At 37.4% G+C, this 23,144-nt stretch overlaps 1 protein-coding gene across 1 annotated transcript in view; it reads left to right on the top strand.

Moving 5' to 3' along the window:
• KIF4A (kinesin family member 4A) overlaps positions 1 to 23,144 on the top strand; it is a 119,734-nt gene that overhangs the window by 61,751 nt on the left and 34,839 nt on the right. The window contains exons 13-19 of the mRNA XM_019428615.2: positions 2,677 to 2,724; positions 3,834 to 4,019; positions 12,307 to 12,410; positions 13,591 to 13,735; positions 14,484 to 14,594; positions 17,107 to 17,190; positions 17,757 to 17,870. Coding sequence (XP_019284160.1) covers positions 2,677 to 2,724; positions 3,834 to 4,019; positions 12,307 to 12,410; positions 13,591 to 13,735; positions 14,484 to 14,594; positions 17,107 to 17,190; positions 17,757 to 17,870 — 792 coding nt within the window. The remainder of the gene's footprint in view (positions 1 to 2,676; positions 2,725 to 3,833; positions 4,020 to 12,306; positions 12,411 to 13,590; positions 13,736 to 14,483; positions 14,595 to 17,106; positions 17,191 to 17,756; positions 17,871 to 23,144) is intronic.

The raw sequence follows: 23,144 nt of genomic DNA, 5'->3' as shown, positions 1-23,144 counted from the left end.
AAATTTCACCATCTATAATTCCACTTAAATGTAGCTGAAACATCTGATGTATGAAAACCTTGTGTGAGCTGCCTCAGAATTAAGATAATCTAGGCTGCAGAACCATACTGGAACCGAAGCTTATATGATTACAAAAGAGTGATCCAGGACACCGTTGTTCATGGCCACCACAACAATCTTAGAGGATTTCACACCATCTCATTTCTGGGGCTTTGGGTCACATGGGAAAGATGAAGGAAACCCATGGAAACAAGTTAATAACGTTAGAGAAGGCATATCCGCGGTGAGGATCTGGTGATATGACTGGTGCCTGCTGTGCCTGTAGAGGAAATTGCTAGTGGTGGCTGACTCAGAGGAACTCTGTAGAATCTCTGTGTCTGCCACTGAAAGTCACTTGGCACATGCAGCCAGAAGGTACTAAAGATTGCCATGAGCTGATAAAGTCTCTGGCTTCCCTCCACTGTCACAGTTAGGCAGAGTAAACCCTTTTGCCCAAAGCTCCTGCTGGACTCTTGAATCAGAGGTTTCCATGTCTATTGTTTCGAGACCCTCCCAGCTATGTATTTTTTGGAAATACACAGCAATGTATCCTGTGGCTTTTATTAAGACTCACTACAGTGAAAGCAAAATGTTTCAGATGTAAGTGCTTGTGCCCTTCATTCTGGATTAAAACTATTTTTATTTTAAGTGACGGGTGAACACCCCTTTTTCAGTTATGAAGGCAGCCATTGTTCCTGAATATTCCTCCTGGGGCTTTAAGCACTAAAGTATACCATTTCTTCCTTAAAAATACAATTCAAACAAACCTCCTTGCTGCAGTCACCTGTGAGGAAATTCATGCAGTCCTTTCAGTTCCCACAAAATCAAATTTTGTTGTTTTTATCCCCTCCTCTAAGACCAGTTCCATAAAAACCATTTTGCATGCCTGGTAATGGGATTGCCTACAGCCTACAAACCCAAACTTCCTATTGAAGGGCATTGCTGGTTAATGTAGCTCAACGTACCCTAGCCTTGTCCCCCTGACCGCCACCTTCAGCAAATCACGTATTTTTACCTTACAAGAGGTTCTCCATCGTAGCCTGAGAATGAGAACTAAAGAGGCTTTTAGGTTGAAATAAATCCCATCATTATATATTTATATTCAGGATTATGAAGGCAGAATCCTACCAAGTTCATGTAGAACATGTCACCAAAGCTTAATCTTTGGCATTATAAAATTGTATTGGGCCAAAAGCCAAAAGGTAAACCACAGTAATATGTCTTCTTCAAAGATTAACCCATCTACTTCAATCCTGACCCCCTGGAAGGTAGTAGAAAATGTCTCCAAAAGCCAGCATTACAGGCTTTACTCATCTAGGATAGGTCTGTAAGTAGTCCATTTACTGAAACTTAAAACATGGGAGGGAAGAAAGGGTAACCATCAACCTATAATATATCGAAGTGCTCTGTTTTTCAAGAAGGATTTCATATGCCTGGTCCTTGGAGAATCACCAGTATTCTAAGTCATGATGAAAAAGGATTGAGAACACTGGAGCTTCCTTTGAATTTTCTTTGAGTCTCACTGATTGGGAATTTCTGGGCAGGGGAAGTGCTTTACAAATAGCACTTACTAAGGGCCTCTTCACTCCTCGCCTTGAAGGTATGAGATTCAAGTTTCAACAACTATGTAAGGTTTCACTGGGCTGATGCAGAGACTCCATGTGCTAACCCTAAATTATTTTCTTGCTGTTGAGCCAGTAGCTCTTTCACCTTTGACCTCTTTAATCATGTGACTTCCTGGAAATCCTTTCTTCCCAGGCTCACGGAATCACTTAAACAGAAGTGGTAATCCATATGTTGCAATACCAAATAAAGCCTAAATTCCAGTGGGGAGAAGAGAGCTTGCTCATATGATAGCCTATAAACAAATTAGTCCTAATAAGTGGTTTTAGGTTTCCCTTTTAGATGGTTGTCATTCCAGTGCCCAAAAAAGGAATTGCCCTTCTCTGGAAGGGAATCAGCGCTTGCCGTTTCCCTTCATGTAACCACTACCTGCAGTAGCTGCATAAGATTGATTCATTCTTAGATATATGAGGGAGATTTGTCTGACTTCATGAGCACATTTTTCTGGGTTATCAGCCTGTATGGAATTTATTTCCTTCTAGAGTAGGCTCTTGCTACCTTGATGGACTGTAAAAAAAAAAAAATACAAAATAACCCTTCCTTCTATTCACTTTTCTACTGTGTTGCCTTTATTTCATATGTCTGTTTTTAAGGTGGCATGTCCATGTGAACTGGCTAGACCTGTACATTATAGAAGTAGACTTAGTGGTAAAAACTTAAAGGATAGAGTCTATAAAATGGGTTAAACTTTGGCCTGTTAGAATGACTAATGTTTCATTGGCTCAATAATCTCTGGCAGAGCAGGAGAGGAGCAATAAATATGTCAATTGCCACATGACCCTATTTTTCTTTTTAGATAGACTACACCATCAACCTTATAACGAGGATAGACTCTTAAGAGGTGGAAAATGGAAATGTGTGGTTTTGGGTGTAGCTATGTGCCACAAAATGGGTCCAGCACCTTAAATGGTCTCTATGTATACTTGAAAAAAAATTAAGTAACCAATATAAAATCCACTAGTAAGCTTCACTTCAGGGTCTTTTCCTAAACTGAAATATCATTTGTCATTGCAGGATGAAACTGTTGCTGCAACCATTGATACTGCAGTAGAACCAGAAGCTGTAAGTAATTGGCTTTGTGTAGAACTAGGAGCTTTAACTGTGCCATTTCCTGTAATTTATCACTCAGCTGAGGAAGAGAATCCCTGATTGCTACCATCCTACATAGAATACCTTGGAAATCCAGACATCTTGAGTATAAATGCCAGTTTTGTAAAATCCCGAAGTTGGATAGACTCCATCTCTAATAGTATGACTACTAATGGATGGCAGGGCTTCTCAAGGATGTCATTTTCCTTATTTGCAGTCTGGTTTGCTGACTTCTTGTTAGATGCTAGTATTCTGCAACAGCTGTCTAGCAAGTTAAGGGAGGGAAAAAAAACAAATTAGGAAATATGGCAGAGTCAAAAAAGTAGTAGAGAAGCAATGGAAGAGACTTTTTTTCCTCATCATACTTTGCTTGTGGATGGGATGGTTAGGGGCTAAAAGAACCAAGGGAAATATTTTGAGTGTTCAAGTTGCAAGAATAGATAAAATGTATTAGATGTTGGCTAAAGGTTAGAGAACCAAGTCAAAATGAAAGGCTAGACAGTGGCTTCCTTGAGACATCTTTTTGCCCTTAAAACAAACATGTATCGGTATTTTTCGTATTCTGAAAGAAAGATGGCAGATAAATCAGGTGACCTCTGGCATGTGCCCTTCATTCTGGATTAAAACTACTTTTATTTTAAGTGATGGGTGAACAGCCCCTTTTCAGTTATGAAGGCAACCATTATGTTCCCAAATCTTTCGGGATTATAAAGGGATAATGAAGCCTCTTCTCCATTTCCACCATTCCTAAAGTGCCATTTCCAGAACTCTTTATCTTGTAAAGACCCCTTAGAATGAGATGAAAGTAAGAAATGTTAGCTAGATCAATAAAGGAAAGAGCAAGAAACTCAGTTTACTCTAAGAGTTAAAAGATGTAAGAAACAAGGTGCTGTGAGAACAGGGAAAGAGGCTAGGCTCGACTCATTTCAGATGTTTAAAGCAGATGTATGAGAAGCCATATTTTTAAAAGAACAGGGGTACCAGTAATGGAGAAGTGGCTATGAGACCGACCTGATGAAGTAGGGCCTAAGGATCTCTAATTGCTTGTTTCTCTTACAAGTCATCATTTTGATCTTTTCCAGCAAGTGGAAACCAGTCCAGAAACCAGCAGGTCTTCTGATGCTTTCACTACTCAGCATGCTCTACGTCAAGCTCAGATGTCTAAGGAGCTGGTTGAGTTGAATAAAGCTCTTGCACTGAAAGAGGCCCTAGCCAGAAAGATGACTCAGAATGACAACCAACTGCAGCCCATTCAGTTCCAGTACCAGGTAAAATATTTACCAGAGCAGCATTTGTTTGTGTCTGCCACTTGTGTGTGTGAGTGGAGCAGGGGCAGGTGGAGGGCAGAGAGAGAGGGAGACAGAATCCGAAGGAGGCTCCAGGCTCTGAGCTGTCAGTACAGAGCCTGACGTGGGGCTCAAATTCATGGACCACCAGATCATGACCTTAAATGACTAAGCCACCCAGGTGCCCCAGGGACACTGTTTTTGATGACGTTGAGACAACATAATGTGCATAGTACAACTGGAATTGTATTGTTGGTTTCAAAAAAAGGATACATTCAGGATAGGGAACCTGCAATTTTGTTTCATTTAATCTAACACCTTACCTTATGCAATAGGTATTTAATAAATAGTTTAATGATGTTATAATAAATGTGGTCTCTACTTGTGGAGAAATTTTGTTCTAATACCAATACTGAGATTCTGAGAAAGGTACATCTCTTAGTAGATGGTCTTGGCTATAGTGTGAATTAGGAAGAGGCTTATGGGGTACCTGGGTGGCTCAGTCGGTTAAGTGTCTGACTCTTGATTTCAGCTCAGGTCATGATCTCACAGTTTGTGAGTTCGAGCCCCACATTGGGCTCTGCGCTGACAGCACAGACCCTACTTGGAATTCTCTCTCTCTCTCTCTCTCTCTCTCTCTCTCTCTCTCTCTGCCCCTCCCCTGCTTGTGTGCTTTCTTTCTCTCTATAAAAAAATTTTTTTAAAGAGAGGGAATAATGGATATCACTTGACTTGGCAAATGACTAAACTGTTTTTCTTAGTGGTAGTTCTATGTTTTTAAATTTTTTCTTAATGTTTATTTAGAGAGGGAGAGAGCACAGATGCACATGTACAGAGGAGGAGGGGCAGAGAGAGGGAGACAGAGGTTCCAAAGCAGGCTCCACACTGACAGCAGAGGGACTGATGTGGGACTTGAACTCACAAACCTCGAGATCATGACCTGAGCTGAAGTTGGACACTCAACCGACTGAGCCACCCAGGCACTTAGTGGTAGTTCTAACTGGCCCTTGCTAATTAATAATCAGATCTTTACTGAAAGACAAGTCTTTGGCTTTCAGATTATTCCACAAGGTTAACCAGACCTTATTTTCCATTGTAGCCCAGTGTTTCCCATCCACAAAGTGATGTTAGCAGGGCTGGTAGCGGGAAGGGTGGATTGTTTCCCCATCGAGCTACATCCAACCACCCTCGGGTCATTATTTTCATATCAAGAAATCCCTATAGAAATCATGCAGCTTCTATCCCCAGCTCCCCTCAGTTTTCAGAGTAAAAACAAGAAAAGTGTTTCTCCTAAGTAATTTTCATCACTTTTTTTCCTTAGGATAGAGAATTCCCCCAGGGTATTCCAAAATAATAACTGAGTTGCCATTAGAGGTTTTATTTCCTTTTTTTGTTATTACAGTCATATTTAACTTTTTTTAAACTTAATTTTTATTTATGTCAAATGCAAAAAAATAAATATTTATGGCAAATGCATGTGTATCATTTTAAAAAGCCAAACAGTACAATAATAAGAAAAATGAATCAATTCCTGCCCTACTACCTTCTACCCAGATCCCTAGGCTTATACTTTACATTCTTCAAGCTGTTTCATCTGACACTTACATTCATTTTTTTGTAGGTAAGAGTTGGCAGTGTAACACGTTAATTTAAAAATTTTAGACATTGCAGATCAAAACCATAATGAAATATCACCTCAACACCTGTCAGAATGGCTAAAATTAAAAACACAAGAAACAAGTGTTGGCAAGAGCATGGAGAAAAAGGAACGCACGTGCACTGTTGGTGGGAATGCAAACTGGTACAACCACTGTGGAAAACAGTGTGAAGATTCCTCAAAAGATTAAAAATAGAATTACCATATAATCCAGTAATTCCACTACTGGGTACTTACCCAAAGAAGACAAAACACTAATTCAAAAAGATATATGCACCCCTATGTTTATTGCGGCATTATTTACAATAGCCAAATTATGGAAGCAGCCCAAGTGTCCATTGATAGATGAATGGATAAAGAAGATGTGGTATATATACAAATGGAATATTATTCAGCCATAAAAAAGAATGAAATCTTGCCATTTGCAACAACATGGATGGATCTAGAAAGTGTAATGCTAAGTGAAATAAGTCAGTCAGAGAAAGACAAATACCATATGATTTCACTCATATGTACAATTTAGGAATCAAAGCAAAAAAGAGACAAAAACAAAGACTCTCAAATATAATGAACAAACTCGTGGTTACCAGAGGGGAAGTGGGTGGGCAGATGGGTGAAATAGGTGAAGGGGATCAAGAGTACAAAAGAAAATAATAGCTGGTTACTATTACATTTTAGAATAACTCAGGGTTTGATTAAAACCACAGTAATTTTGTAATGTAACATCTTTTGTGGATAGCTTCCTGTGCTTCCAGAAATTCTGATTAAATGGTCTCAAGAAATTCTGATTAAATGGGTAGGCAGTATCTCTCAAAAGGATGAGGCAGTTCTAGAGATGGAGAGTGGTGATGGTTGCACAATGTCACTGAGCTGTCCACTTAATATGATTAAAATGTTAATCTTTATGTATAAAAAAATAGTAAGTTCAGTACAGTTGTGAAAAAAGTTTTAGATGTTATCAATTGATTTCCCACTATGGAAGATAGGAAAAAGCTCTCTTATACAACCACCCATGTACACCGCCTCACCTCTTATCTCTCATAATGGTAATCTCACAAGTTTTGATTAAAGGAATATTTAGTGTTTAAAATTTTATGATTATGTAAATATGTTTTACAGCTGAGCCACATAGCATATGATTCCACTTCCTTTCTTGTTTGGCTTTTTCTATTTCCCAGAGTTAATAATCTCATTTTTTCATTTACTTAGTCTTCTATGTACCTGTCAATAATTTATCTCCAAACTTCTTTACAGACTTATAAAACTCCTTCTAATATGGTCAAACATACCAGATAATTTATCAATCCATTTCTTCCTTGAAGACAACCCTCCTGGAATCTTCTGTCCTGATTTTCTTTCTGTAGGCCTGCTGCCCAGCTGGCAACCTGGGACTGTCATCCTGGGAGTCTGCTTCACTTCTCATCTCTGTGTTGAAACAGATTCCGTATCTTCCTCATTCTTGGGATACCCCTTTGTGTTGGTTAAATACAACCCCAATAACTTTCTGAGACAGTGTTCATGAAAGAGAAATGTTTTAAACCACTGCATACCTGAAAATAGATTTTTGTTGTTGTTGCTGCTGCTGTTGTTAGTTAGGTTGGTTGGGTTTAGATTCTACAATGGAAATCATTTTTCTTCAGAAATGTGCAGGCTTTTCTTCACTGTCTTCTGTTTTCAGTATTGCTGTTGAGAAGTTCATTATAATGCCTGATTCTTTTTATTTGATCTGTATTCCACTGCCACCACCACTCCTGCTCTAGAAACTTTAAGAACCTTTTCTTTGTTGCCAAGTGTGAATGAATTTCACAATGATGTGTCTTTGTATGGGACTTTTCTTGTTTATTGTACTTGGTGGGTCCTTTCAAACTAGAAATTTGTATTCTCCTTTAATGGGAAGGTTTCTTATATTATTTCTTTAATAATGCCCCCTTTCTGTTTTTCCCATTTCTCTTTTCTTGCACTCCTCATTGTCAGATATTAGATCTCCTAGATATAGTCTCTGCTTTTCTTATCTCTTCCCTCCTATTTTCTATTTTTTATCTCTTTATTCCACTCTATGGGTGATTTCCCTCCGCACCTATTTGCCTATTAATTTCTAAGATGTTTTTAATCCTCTAATTTTTTATATCCTTCTATTTTTTTTCATGGATGCAATGCTCATCTCTAATAGAAATTACATTTTTTTGAGGTTTTCTTTTTCTTCCTGCCTTGCCTCTGGGTCCTCCAAATTCCTGTCTTTAGTGTGTTTGGTCTTTTCTTTCATATAAGAAGCTTTCCTCAAATTTCCAGTGATCTTGGGCTACCCATTCATATTTAACAGTGGGACACTAAAAGCTGGTAGGAAGTTGTGTATGCATGGGTTTATCTTGGGTGGTCAGTTTCCAATAAAGAAATCTGTCATTCTCTCTGCAGCGGTGTAGACAGAGTGGTGGTATGCCTTATTTCTGGCAACCTAGAGAAAATAAGGGAGTTGAAGGAGTCCGTCCAGTCATGTACAGACTTTTATTTAATTCCCTCAGCAGTATGATACCTTATCCCTGCCTTCTGCTGTATGTGCTGTCTGTGAATCCAGCCTCTCAGATTTGGCCTCTCCAGAGAGGAAACCTGTGCTCCTCTCTGTGGTTCTATGATACAAATTGGCTTGTTTCTTCTTGGCATTTGTCCTATAGGAGTCATATTTTAGCTTTTTCCACTCTGCTAAGTCAGTTACCACTAGTCAACTATTTTCCTCTTCTAAATATTTGTTTATATTTCTTGACTGCTCCTTCATCCTTGTTAACTTATACCCTTTTGGGGGGTCATTTTAGTGGGATTTCAAGGGGTAGCAAATTAAATATGCAGCTCAAGCTTCCAGGTTAGCAGGACATAAAATGCAGCCTTTTTTAGATTGCTTTCCTACTTTTTTTTAAGTTTATTTATTTATTTTGAGAGAAAGAGAGTAGGGAAGGAGCAGAGAGAGAGGGAGAGAGAATTCCAAGCAGGCTCCATGCTGTTCAGCCCGGAGCCCGATGCCAGGCTCAATCTCACGAACCGTGGGATCAAGACCCGAGCTGAAACCAAGCGTCAGACACTTAATCCACTGAGCTACCCAGGTGCCCCACCTTTTTAAGGTTGAATGTATTTTGACTTTTCCAGGGTAAACAAAGGATTAATGGTCAGGTTGAGAAATTATTCCTCTCTTTTATTCTTTTACTCCTGGAAACATGGGGATATATGATCCCCCAGTGTACTTCTAACTCTATGAGAAGGTGCTAGGAATGAGCTAGAGCTGTAGTAACATATCTTGTCCCTTTTTCCCTTGGAACCCAATATGCTTGAGCTCCCAAACCTTAAAGTTAAGAGGAAACAAATTCTTATTGTAAGCAGTACCTTTCCATCACCTGTAAATCACTGTCTCTTTCTAAGAAATAAAGGTAGTTTTTTGTTCTAAATAGTTTTTCTATCACTGAAGAATTGCTGTAGAAAAATTTGAGGAGGTATACATCTGATTAATGAAGATTGCCATGAGTTATAGTAACCCAAAACTCAATAACTCCCTTTGTGGAGTCAGTGAGACAGTTTTGACTAAATGTGGCATATATAATGAAAAGATACTATTTCTCACCCATCCAATTGGTAAAAATTTTGAAGTGTAGTAATATCAAATGTTGAAAAGGGTGCAGGGAAACAAGTACTCTCCTACCTAGCTAGCAAGAGTAGAAATTGGAATTGCCACTTTAGAGGACAACTTAGCAGTATCTATTAAAATTACAAGTGTGGGGGCGCCTAGATGGCTCAGTCAGTTAAGCATCCGACTTCGCCTGTGGTCATGATCTTGCAGTTCGTGAGTTCAAGCCCCCACATCAGGCTCTGTGCTGTCAGTGTGGAACCCGCTTCAGATCCTCTTTTCCCCTCTCTTTCTCCCCCTCCCCTGCTGGTTCTCTCTCTCTAAATAAATAAATAAATTTTAAAAAATTAAAAGTGTGTACCCCCATGACTCTGTAATTCCACTTGTTCCTACCCTAGAAAAACCTTGCACGTGTGTACAGAAGGCATGCACAAGAATATTCCATTATGGCAAAACAATGAGGTAGATCTCTATGCAATGATATAAACAAATCTCAAAGACTAAAAAAAAAAAAGTTACAGAATAATACACACTTTTAGTATAATTCTGCTTACCTTTAACACATTCCAATAGACACACATACAAATACGCACATATTATTTTTGTATCTATTTAAATAAATACTCTAGACATTTGCCACAATATATTTATATATTTATCAGTTATGCATTTTAAGGCATTTACATATATGTTTAAATGTCTATAAATGTAAATGTCCACATATATAATATGCAAATATCTAGGAAGAATGTCTGGAAATCTGGACCAGTCTGTTAACAGTGGTTACTTCTGGATAGGGGACTGGCATTTTGGAAGAGTAGGGCAGTAGAGGGGACTCACCCTTTATATGTACTATCTGGATTATATTTTAACCAGAATGTTTTCATGTGTTACTTCTCTAAGTATACACACACATACACACATTATTGCCAGTTTAAATATGCATGGTAGCTATAAAGCAATGAGACTGATTTTCGTTGGGTATTAGCATGGTTCATTATATTTTGTGGAAAACAGCTCTTGCCTGTTTAGAAAGCTTCTCTGATACAGCCCCACCTAACCTGCCTCTGTGTCATTTCAATACTGGTCTAAGACCACCACATAATCTTCTTGGCTACCAACTGTTCATTCAGCCAGTGTCCTTTAATTTTTTGGTTATGAGAACAGGAAGGAATCTATTGGGTTTTCCCAATCTTGGAAACTACTAAACTTCAGTTTCTAGAATTCATTTCCTAAATGTATGCAGAACTGCAAATGGTATTGAATATATATGTTTGAAAGTTCTGAATATAAGAATGTTTGTGCAGCTCTTTACTATTTATAGAATGTCTTCCCTTCTTTATCTTATTTCATCTTCCCAACAACCCTGTGAGGTAAGTGGTATTGTTAATTGTTCACATAGATAGGGAAACTCTCGAGGGTCCCCAAGACCACCCCAAGGTTTGACGATTCACCAGGATGATTCAGAGGACGTGGCATATAGTCATACAGCTAAGAGTTATTACAGTAGAAGGATACAAAACAAAATCATCAAAAGGAAAAAGCACATGGGGCAAAGTCTGAAAGGAACCAGATGCAAGCTTCCAAGAGTCTTCTCCTAGTGGAGTAAGTTATTATTTAATTCCTCCAGCAATGGTTTGTGACATGTGTGAAATGTTGTCTATCAGAGAACCTCCCTGGAGTCTAGGAGTCCAGGTGTTTTTTTTTAAGTTTTTATTTTAATTCCAGTTAGTTAACATACAGTGTTATATTAGTTTCAGGTGTACAATATAGTGATTCAACAATTCCGTACATCACCCAGTGCTCATCACAAGGGCACTCCTTAATCCCCATCACCCATTTCACCCCAGCCACCTCCCCTCTGGTAACCATCAGTTTGTGCTCTATAGTTAAGAGTCTGTTGGGGTACCTGGGTGGCTCAGTCGGTTAAGTGTTGGACTCTTGATTTCAGCTCAGGTCATGATCTCACAGTTTGTTGGTTCAAGCCCTGTGTTGGGCTCCACACTGACAGTACGGAGCCTGCTTGGGATATCCTCTCTCCCTCTCTCAAAATAATTAAATAAACTTTAAAAAAAGAGTCTGGGGGCGCCTGGGTGGCTCGGTCGGTTAAGCGTCCGACTTCGGCTCAGGTCATGATCTCACGGTCCGTGGGTTCAAGCCCCGCGTCGGGCTCTGTGCTGACAGCTCGGAGCCTGGAGCCTGTTTCCGATTCTGTGTCTCCCTCTCTCTGTGACCCTCCCCCATTCATGCTCTGTCTCTCTCTGTCTCAAAAATAAATAAACTTTAAAAAAAAAAAAAATAAAATAAAATAAAATAAAATAAAATAAAATAAAATAAAATAAAATAAAATAAAAAAAGAGTCTGGTTCTTGGCATAATGAGCCATTCTTATCAAAAGGGTGAGAACCCTACCAAGTTCACACACCTGAGCCAAGGGCCAATCTTGCAAGCAATACTTTTTAAGAACAGCAATCTCAGGCCTGCTATATGAACTCTCTTATGTGTAGAAACTAAGGCTAAAAAGAGAGGAAATGACTTTTGTTAAGACATTTAGATATTAAGTGCTGGACTCAATGTTCAAACTTTTGGATTCCAAGTTTATACTTTTTCCACTGGGTGTAACTTTCATCTCCTTAAATCAAGTACAGACTGATGTTTTTAGTTTGTAATTGAAGTGGTAAAATTGAACACATAGTTCCTTAAGATGTGGAATGTTGATTTTCTTTTTTCATTTATTATTTTTTTAATTGTTTATTTTTGAGAGAGAAAGTGGGGGAGGGGCAGAGAGAGAGGGAGACAGAGGGTCCAAAGCTGGCTCTGCACTGACAGCAGAGAGCCCCACGTGGGGCTCAAACTCACAAACCACGAGATCATGACCTGAGCCGAAGTTGGACACTTAACCAACTGAACCACCCAGGTGGCCCTTCTTTTTTTTTTTTTTTTCAAAGTAAATTTTCTTTCGTGCCTTTTAATGCTTTTTTTCTCTCTGACCCATAACATTTCTAGGATAACATAAAAAATCTAGAGTTGGAAGTCATCAATCTGCAGAAGGAAAAAGAAGAATTGGTTCTTGAACTTCAGACAACAAAGAAGGATGTCAACCAAGCCAAGTAAGAATAAATCCAATAAATATTATTTCAAGTCCCTACTGTGTGTGAGGAAGTTATAAATGAAATAGAGAAGTAAAAGAGCCATTTCCTGCCCCCACAGGATTTATACCTAATTGTGGAAAGAAGATCTAAACAAAAGAAAAGTAATTGAGATTTTCAACAATACCTCATGATGATAGTGAAAGAATGCCGTAACAGCATATGATTAGTAGATTAGTAGCTAAATGAATTTCTTAGGCAGTAATTGCTTTAAGAGTTCAGAGGTAGGGGATATCAGTTTAGACTGGCATGATCAAGGAAGGCCTTATAAGAAGTTAGCATTTGAGCTGGATTTTGAAAGATTATCAGACCTACCAGACAGCTACAGTTTCTTTGTCCCTGTACAGATTGTAAATTAGCTTGTGAATAGAATTAATGTCCAGGCTAGTAAATGAAAAACCTATCTAGCCATCCCTCAGTTAAGAATAAAACTAAGGCAGATAACCAGAATATTCTGCTTTTCCTCAGACCTCTGCCTTATTGGCTATTCTACCTTATTTTTTAGTCTGTGACTCTATTATATCTCCTTTGAGTTTAAAGTTCATGTTCTTTAAAAAAAATTGTAATGATTATTTTTGAGAGAGATTGGGAGAGACAGAGCGCTAGCAGGGGAGGGGCAGAGAGAGACAGAGACACAGAATCCAAAGCAGGCTCCACTCTGTCAGCAGAGAGCCCTATGTGGGGCTCAAACTCACAAGCCATGAGAGCATGACCTGAGCCAGTCGGACATTTAGCAGACTGAGCCAGCCACCCAGGCTCCCCTAAAGTTCATCTTCTTAAATATTATGCTGAATGTTTACTTTCTATCTCAGACTAGTGTAATAATCACCAAAATTATTCCTTTACAGCTAAACTAAAGTGAAATATCTTCAAAGAACCATCCTTTTAACCTAGTAGTAGGGAATGAAGTATTGAGGCAATTTCATTGTTATATCCTCAAAAAATTTATTGTTTTACTCTTGGTATTGAGTTCCCATTAATGAGACAGTTTTGGTTGTTTGGGTGGTATTCATTATTTGAAGATGACTATGCAACTGGTCACCTATTTTGTATATATCAGGATTGTGAACCTGGGAGTCTATGTCTTTTGAAGTCAGGCTTTGCTGCTGCTAGTCTTCATTCCTATAGTGTCTGTTTTTAGGTTGAGTGAGCGCCGCCGTAAACGTCTCCAGGAGCTAGAGGGTCAAATAGCTGATCTGAAGAAGAAACTCAATGAACAGTCCAAACTTCTGAAGCTGAAAGAATCCACAGAGCATACCGTTTCCAAACTGAACCAGGAGATACGGGTAATAAATGCTCATCCTTGGGTTTGTTTCATTAAAACTTACAAACATAGGTGTTCCATTTAGAATTATACTATGGAGGCATTGTCAGGTGAGAAAGTAGCAGGCAGGGCCATCATCTGCAAGTGTGTGAATCTCCACAAATGCCCCTTTTACAGGACATTGTGCTCGTAGTCATCTAGAGTCTGAACAATGAAACCCTGCTTTAACATTCAGAGTTTAATGTTAGATTCCCTGAAACCAAAGGAGAAAGATACCTTAGTATTTTGTGGTGATATCCTAACCACCTTCCATGATTATGTAGAAGGATTTCATAAACTAGTTGCAAACTGACAGACACCTGGAGAATATTTTCAGATATTGAATGTTCAACTTCTGACATCTGCAAAGTGGAGTGAACAGGCCACTTATACTGAAACCTTTAGAATACAGTGATTGCTAGGTGGATTTGTCCTTGGGGCTTAGTTGATATTTCCCTGAAATTTCATTTATGTACAATGAATTTAGGGCTGAATTTAGCTGTCGGTACATTTTTTAAAATTTCTTCAACATGTTCATCTGTGTAGTCTATACTTGGAAACCCTGTGCAAGCATAGCAAGGGGTATTGCAAGCCTAATCAGAAAATCTGTTGGCAGCCTTCTCAGCTTAGCTATGGGTTTTCTCTCTTCTTAATAGTTAGTCTATCCATCTGCACATCAGCCTAGAATAAGTGCAGATGACTAATAATTGTATTCGTTTTTGTTTTTACAGGTGATGAAAAACCAGCGGGTACAGTTGATGCGTCAGATGAAAGAGGATGCTGAGAAGTTTAGACAATGGAAACAACAAAAAGACAAAGAAGTAATCCAGTTAAAAGAACGAGTAAGTAACTACAGCTTCTCAAAGGCCTACCTAACAAAGCCTTCTTGGGGCTGACTAGCATTAAAGCCTCTCTTCAAACAACTAGTTATTTCCAAAAATGTGACACATTCATGAATTTAGCAGCTATTTCTTAAACATCTACTACATGCAAGGTACTATCTGCTAGATACCATGGAAAATAGATGAGTATTATATGAGCTCTCGCCTAGAAGAATGTCTTAACTAAAGGGGAAGGTGAGGGGCATCTGGGAGGCTCAGTCCATTAAGCGTCTGTCTCTTAATTTCGGCTCAGGTCATGATCTCATGGTTTGTGAGATCAAGCCCCTGTGCTGACAGTGCAGAGCCTGCTTGGGATTCTCTCTCCCCTTCTCCCTCTGCCCCTCCCCTGCTTGCACTATCACTCTCAAAATAAGTAAACATTTTTTAAAAATGAAGAAATATCTCAAATCAATAACCTAGACTTCCACTTTAAGACACTGGGGGAAAAAAAAGCAAACTAAACCCAAAGCTAGCAGATGAACAGAAATGTTCAGCATTAGGCTCTGTACTGACAGCTCAGAGCCTGGAGCCTGCTTCAGATTCTGTGTCTCCCTCTCTCTATGTCCCTCCCCTGCTCGCTCGCTCTCTCTCTCAAAAAGAAATAAACATTAAAAAATTTGTAATTAAAAAAATTAAAGAAGAAATAATACCAAATTTTTGGAAACTATTCCGAAAAACAGAAGCAAAGGAAACATTTCCCAGCTCATTCTATGAGTATTTCCTTGACACCAAAACAAGACATCCCAAGAAAACTGTAGAATATAGATGTGAAAATCTCCAAAATCAACAAACTGATTCCAACAACATATAAAAAGAATGATACACCATGACCAAGTAAGGTTCATCTGAAAAAATGCAAGCCTTCCTTAAGATCTGAAAATCAATTAATGTATTACACCATATCAGTACAATAAAGAATAAGAACCACATGATTATCTCAATAGACATAGAAAACATATTTGACAAAATCCATCACCCTTTCATAATAAAAACACTCAAAAAACTAGGAGTAAAAGGAAACTTCTCAACCTGATAAAGGGCATTTACAAAAATCCCACAGTTAACATCATACTTAATGGGGAAAGACAGGATACTTTCCCCCTAAGATCAGGAACAAGACAAGAATATCCACTCTCATTGCTTTTATTCCATATTGTCCTGGAGGTTCTGGCCAGGGCACTTAAGCAAGAAAAATATATAAAAGGCATCCAGATTGGAAAGGAAGAAGCAAAACTCTCCCTGTTAGCAGATGACATGATCTTATATTGTATGTATAAAATGCTAGAAGATCTACTACAAAAACTGGTAAAACTAATACATGAGTTCAGCAAGGTTCGAGGCATTTGTACATTTTGTCAATGTACAAAAGCCGGTTGTATTTCTTTACACTAGAAACCAATTTGAAAATGAAGAAAATAATTCCATTTATAGTAACATCAATAAGAATAAAATGCTTAGGAATAAACTTAACAAGTGTAAAACTTATACACTAAAAACTATAAAACATCTTTGAATTAATTAAATATCAAAATAAATGGAAATATAACCCATGTTCATGAATGGGAAGATTTAATATATTTAAGATGGAATACTCCCCAGATTGATCTCAGATTCAGTATAATCTCAATCAAAATTCCAACTGGCTTATTTGCAAATATTCACATGCTGATCCTAAAATTCATATTGAAATGGAGGTGACCCAGCATAGTCGTAACAATCTCAGAAGAATAAATTTGGAGATGTCACATTTCCCATTGGCAACACATCCATCACCTCACATAGTTACCTGTTTTTTTCAGTGTAAAGAGAACACTTAAGATCTACTCCTTAGCAGATTTCAATTATACAATACAGTATTATTAACTATAGTCACTATTATATATAGATCCCCAGAACTTACTCATTTTATAACCAAGAGTTTGTACTCTTTGACTAACCTTTCCATGTTTTCCCTACCCCCAGTTCCTGGTAACCACCATTACTCTCTAGTTCTATGAGTCTGACTTTTTTTAGATTCCACATATAAGTGAGATCATACAGTATTCATCTTTCTCATGTCTGGTTTATTTCAATTACATAATGACCTTTAGGTTCATCCATGTTGTTGCAAATAGTGAGGTTTCCTTTTTGTTTGTGACTGAATAATATTCCATTGTATACATATACCACATTTTCTTTATCCATTCATCTGTCAACACTTAGTTTATTTCCATATCTTGGTTACTATGAATAATGCTGCAATGAATATGAGCATACAAATATATCTCCAAGATACTGATTTCATTTCCTTTGAATATATACCCAGTAGTGAGATTGTGCTGGATCGTATGGTAGTTCTATTTTTAATTTTTTGAGGAAAATTAAATCCTGTTTTCCATACTGACTGTTATACTGAAAGACTCTTTAGTTATATTATAAGGTTTTATGTCAGCTAGCTGAATAGCAATTAAAAGTCTGACTTTTTTCTTCTCAGGACCGTAAGAGACAATATGAACTGCTCAAACTTGAAAGAAACTTCCAGAAACAGTCTAATGTGCTCAGACGTAAAACTGAGGAGGTAAGAAAACCCAATCTACTAGGTCAGGTGTACTGTCACCTTCAGGCTTAAATGCTGACATAGTAATATCCCTTAAATGAGCCAGTGTCCTGAGAAACCAGGGATATCAATCTTGACCAGCAATTCCTAAGTCTTAATCCCTGTTTATATGTCACAAACTGTGCGCAGATAAAAATCTGAAGAAAATGGTACCATGCGGATAAGGATTTTTCCCCCAATTGGGCTTGCTTCTTTCCAAACAAAATACAGAGTAATTTGTGACATTTCCAGACACTTTCAGTCTGTGGTACTTTGAAATGTGTACCTTGGGTCACACATTACGACTCAGGTCATGATCTCACAGTTTGTTAGTTCAGGCCCTGCATTGGGCTCTGTGCTGTCTGCTTGGGATTCTCTCTCCTTCTCTCTCTGCCTCCCCCGCCACCGATTGTGCTTGCTCACTCTCTCTCAAAATAAATAAATATTTTTAAAAGGTTTTGTTCATTTTTCTTTACTAATATGCTGGAAATTAAAATGGTTTTTTTTAAACCCTCAATTCAACATTACTATGAGCTGTTTTTATTTAGGCAGCTGCTGCCAACAAGCGTCTCAAGGATGCTCTCCAAAAACAACGGGAGGTTGCAGATAAGCGGAAAGAGACTCAGAGCCGTGGAATGGAAGGCACTGCAGCTCGAGTGAAGGTATGGACAGCTTGAACTGTCATTTCTCTTGTCTACGTTGGGGATAGGAAAAAATGGAAAATAGCTTCCTTTTTGTTTAGAATTAAACACTTCAAAATATGAAGTTCTTCTACCTGAAAGTCTGATTTCCTAATGATACCTTTGAATATCTTTGAACAAATGTGAAAGATCAAGAGTAGAGAACCCTTTCCATCACTGCCTCTATTGAGGGTCAGTTAATTTTTTTACATTTTCATTGAGGTATGATTGGCCCACAATAAATTGTATATATTTAAAATGTACAATTTAGTAAGCTTTGACATAGATATACACCCATGAAATCCTCACCACAATCAAGATAATGTCAATGTCCATCATGACAAAAACTTAATTTTGTTCCACTTTGTAAACCCTTTCTCCTCTCCCTAGTTCACCCCTCTACCTCCCTATCTCCAAGCAACCATTAATCTGCTGTCACTATAGACTCGTTTTTTATTTTCTAGAATTTTACAAAAATTGAATCATACAGTATATTTTCTTTTTCTGGGTTTCACTCAGTGTAAGTATTTCAGGGTTCATCCATGTGGCTGTGTGTATCAATACCTCTTAACTTTTTATTGCTGAATGGCCTCCTGTTGTATGGCTATACCACAATATGTTTATCCATTCACCTGTTGATGGACATTTTGTGTTGTTTCCAGTTTTTCATTATTACAAATAGTGTACTGAACATTTGTGTACAAGTCTTTGTGTGGATATATGTTTTATTTCTTTTGGGGAGATAACCTAGGAGTGGACTGGCTGGTTGTCTCCTATGGTAGGTGTACATTTTAACTTTTAAGCAACTGCCAAATTGTTTTCCAAAGTGGTATAACTTCCTACTAGCAATTTATGAGTGTTCTTGTTGCTGTACATTCTCACCAATATTGAGTATGGTCAGTCTTTTAAACCTGAGGTGGTCTAGTGAAGGGGTAGTGGTACCTCACTGTGGGTTTAGTTTTCATTTCCCTTATGACTAATGATGTTGAGCATCTTTTTATGTGCTTATTTGCCATATGTATGTTTTCTGAAATATACATTCAGATCATCCCCATTTTTTCACTGGGTTGTCTTTTTTCTCACTTTTCAGTTAAAATTCTTTATATATACTAGATACATCCAACAAAGGACTTTTATGTTTTTTAAAAATTTCCTCCTGGTCTGTGACTTGCCTTTCCCTTTTTTTGCCTTTCCCTTTTTTAACAATGTCTTTTGAAGAGCAAGCCTTTATAATTTTGATGCCATCCAATTTATTGACATTTTTTTCTTTTATGTTTAATGGGATTCATGTCCTGTTTAAGAAATCTTTGCCAAAACAGGGGCACCTGGGTGGCTCAGTCGGTTAAGCGTCTGACTTTGGCTCAGGTCATAATCTCATGGTTCAAGAATTCAAGCCCCACATTGGGCTCTGTGCTGACAGCTCAGAGCCTGGAACCTGCCTCAGATTCTGTGTCTCCCTCTCTCTTTCTCTCCCTCTCCTCTGCTTGTGCTCTCTCTCTCAAAAATAAATAAATATTAAAAACAATTAAAAAAGAGAGAAATCTTTGCCAAACCCAAGGTCACTAAGATTTCCCTCTAAGTTATCTTCTAGAATTTAGTTTTAAGCTTTACATTTAAGTCTATGATTGATTCATTCTGACTTGGCACCTTTGTGAAAATCAGTTGTCCATAAGTCATTGTCTAGATTCTACTCCATTGATGTACATGTCTATCTTTATGCCAGTACCAACATGTTTTGATTATACTAGCTTTATAATAAGTTCTGACATCAGGTAGTATAAGCCCTCCAAAGTTGTTACTCTTTTTCAAAATCGTTTTGGGAAAAGTAGGTTCTGTGCATTTTCATATAAATTTTAGAATAAGCTTATCATTTTCTACAAAAAAGTCTGCTGGGAGTTTGATTAGGACTGCACAGAATCTATACGTAAATTTGAGGAGAATTTACATCTTACCAATATTAAGTGTTTTATGAACTCAGTGCATCTCTCCATTTATTTAAAACTTTAATTTCTCTCCGTTGTGTTTTAATTTTCAGTATACAAGTGTTGCACATCTTTTGTCAAATATATTCCTTAGTATTTCATATTTTTATGATATTGGAAGTGTTTTTTAATTTCAATTTACAATTATTTGCATATATTTGTTGGTTCTTATAGCTTTTTAGACTCTTTATAGCTTATAGAGTCTACATAGACAATCATGTCATCTGCAAATGGGGACAGTTTTATTTACTTATCTGCTCTATACGCCTCTTTTTTTTAGCTTGACCTTGTCATATTGTACTTATTAGAACCCCCAGTAAAATATTGAATAGAGTAGGTGAAAAGGGATATCCTTGCTTTGTTCACAATCTTAGGGAAAGATTCACCAGTAAGTGTGATATTAGCTGTAGGTTTTTGTATATGCCCTTTATCAGGTTGAAGAAGTTCCTGTCTATCCCAAGTTTCCTGAAAGTTTTTATCATGAACATACATTCGAAAATTTTTTCCAAATCCTATTGAGATGATCTTATTGTTTGTTTTTATTCTGTTAGTATGGCAAGTGACATTGATTTTTTTTCAGCTTTATTAAGGCATATCTGACATACAGTAAGATTTACCTTTTTTAGTGTACAGTTCCAAGAGTTTTGATGACACATACAGTTGTATAACCACCATCACAGTCAAGGTGTAGAATAATTCTATTATCCTCCCAAATTCCTCACCCCCTTTGTAGTCAGCTCCTCCCACATCCCTAGCACTTGGCAAACACTGATGTGTATTCTGTTATTATTGTTTTCCCTTTGCATCAGTGTCATATAAATAGAAACATACAGTATGGCTTCTTTCACTTAGCATAACGTGTTTCAGACTCATTTATGTTATTGCTTATATCAGTAGTTTCTGCCTTCTTTTTTTCTTTTTTTGGCCAAGTTGTATTCCATTGTATGGGTGTCCCACAGTTTATCTGTTCACCTATTAAAAGATATCTTGTGGATTTTTTTCCAGTTTTTGGTGATTATGAATAAAGCTGCTATAAAAACATTTACATACAGGTTTCTGTGTAAACATAGATAAACATTTCACTTGGGTAAATACCTAGGATTGCTATAGGTAATATGTTAAGTGTGTGTTTAACTTTATAAGAAACTTCCAAGTTGTTTATCCAGTTGTTCATTGCTGGTATACAATTAATTTTTGTATATTAACTTCTGTCTTCTGACTTTATTAGTTTAGTAGGTATTTTGTAGGTTCTTTGGGATTTTCTACATGGGCAGTCATGCCATCTGTAAATACAGTTTTATTTCTTCCTTTCTAATCTGTATGTCTTTTATTTCTCTTACTTCCCCTATTACATCAGCTTGGACCTTCAGGATGATGTTGAATAGGAGTGTTGATAGTAGAAACCATTCTATTTTTCTTGATCTTGGGGAAAGGATTCAGTCTTTCACCATTAAGCATGACATTACCTTAAGTTTTTCATAGATACGCTTTATCAGATTGAGGAAGTTCTTATGTATTCTTAGTTTGTTGTAAGTTTTTATTATCAGAGCATATAAATTTTGTCAAGTTCTTTTTTTTTAATTTATTTTAATTCAAGTTAGTTAACATGCAGTATAGTATTGGTTTCAGGAGTAGAACCCAGTGATTCATCACTTACATATAACACCCAGTGCTCATCTCAACAAGTGCCCTCCTTAATGCCCATCACCATTTAGCCCATCCTACCACCCACCTCCCCTCCAGTAACCCTCAGTTTGTTCTCTGTATTTAAGAGTCTCTTATAGTTTTCCTCCCTCTCTGTTTTTATCTTATTTTTCCTTCCCTTGCCCTATGTTCATCTGTTGTGTTTCTTTTATTCCACATATGAGCAAAATCATATATTTGTCTTCTTTTGCCTGACTTATTTTGCTTAGCATAATACCCTCTAGTTCCATCCACGTTGTTGCAGATGGCAAGATTTCATTCTTTTTGATCGCCAAGTAGTATTCCATTGTATATATATACCATATCTCCTTTATTCATTCATCAGTTAATGGATATTCAGGCTCTTTCAATAATTTGGCTATTATTGATAGTGCTGCTATAAACATTGGGGTGCATGTGCCCCTTTGAATCAGCATTTTTTTATCCTTTGTATAAATACCTAGTAGTGTAATTATTGGGTCATAGGGTAGTTCTATTTTTAATTTTTTGAGGAACCTCCATACTATTTTCCAGAGTGGCTGCACCCATTTGCATTCCAACCAACAGTGAAAAAGCATTCTCCTTTCTCAGCATCCTCACCAACATCTGTTGTTTCCTGAGTTGTGAATTTTAGCCATTCTGACTACTGTGAGGTGGTATCTCATTGTGGATTTGATTTGTATTTCCCTGATGATGAGTAATGATGAGCAGCTTTTCATGTGTCTGTTAGCCATCTGGATGTCTTCTTTAGAATAGTGTCTATTCATGTCTTCTGCCCATTTCTTCACTGGATTCTTTGTATTTTGGGTGTTGAGTTTGATAAGTTCCTTATAGATTTTTGATACTAATCCTTTATCCGATATGTCATTTGCAAATATCTTCTCCCATTCCGTCAGTTTTCTTTTAGTTTTATTGATTGTTTTCTTCACTGTGCAGAAGCTTTTTATCTTAATGAGGTCCCAATAGTTCATTTTTGCTTTTATTTCCCTTGCCTCCAGAGACATGTCTAATAAGAAGTTGCTATGACCAAGATCAAAGAGGTGGCTGTCTGTGTTCTCCTGTAGGATTTTGATGGTTGCCTGTCTCACATTTAGGTCTTTCATCCATTTTGAATTTCTTTTGTGCATGGTGTAAGAAAGTGATCCAGTATCATTCTTCCACATATCACTGTCCAGTTTTCCCAGCACCATTTGCTGAGGAGACTCTTTTTTCCACTGGATGTTCTTTCCTGCTTTGTCAAGGATTAGTTGACCATACATTTGTGGGTCCATTTCTGGGTTCTCTATTATGTTCCATTGATCTATGTGTCTGTTTTTTGTGCCAGTACCATACTGTCTTGATGATTACAGCTTTGTAATACAACTTAAAGTCTGGAATTGTGATGCCTCTAGCTTTGGTTTTCTTTTTTAGCACTACTTTAGCTATTTGGGGTCTTTTCTGGTTTCATACAAATTTTAGGATTGTTTGTTCTAGCTCTGTGAAAAATGCTGGTGTTATTCTTTTTTAATTTTTTTAAGTTTATTTATTTTGAAAGAGAGAGAGAGCACGGTAGGGGAGAGGCAAAGAGAAAGGGAGAAAGAATCCCAAGCAG

This window comes from Panthera pardus, unplaced genomic scaffold (assembly GCF_024362965.1).
Source record: "Panthera pardus isolate Hobbes unplaced genomic scaffold, ASM2436296v1 HiC_scaffold_27, whole genome shotgun sequence".
In the NCBI taxonomy this organism is placed as follows: Eukaryota; Metazoa; Chordata; class Mammalia; order Carnivora; family Felidae; genus Panthera; species Panthera pardus.
The sequence above is the reverse complement of the archived record's forward strand: the minus strand, read 5'-3'. Positions and strand labels throughout refer to the sequence as shown.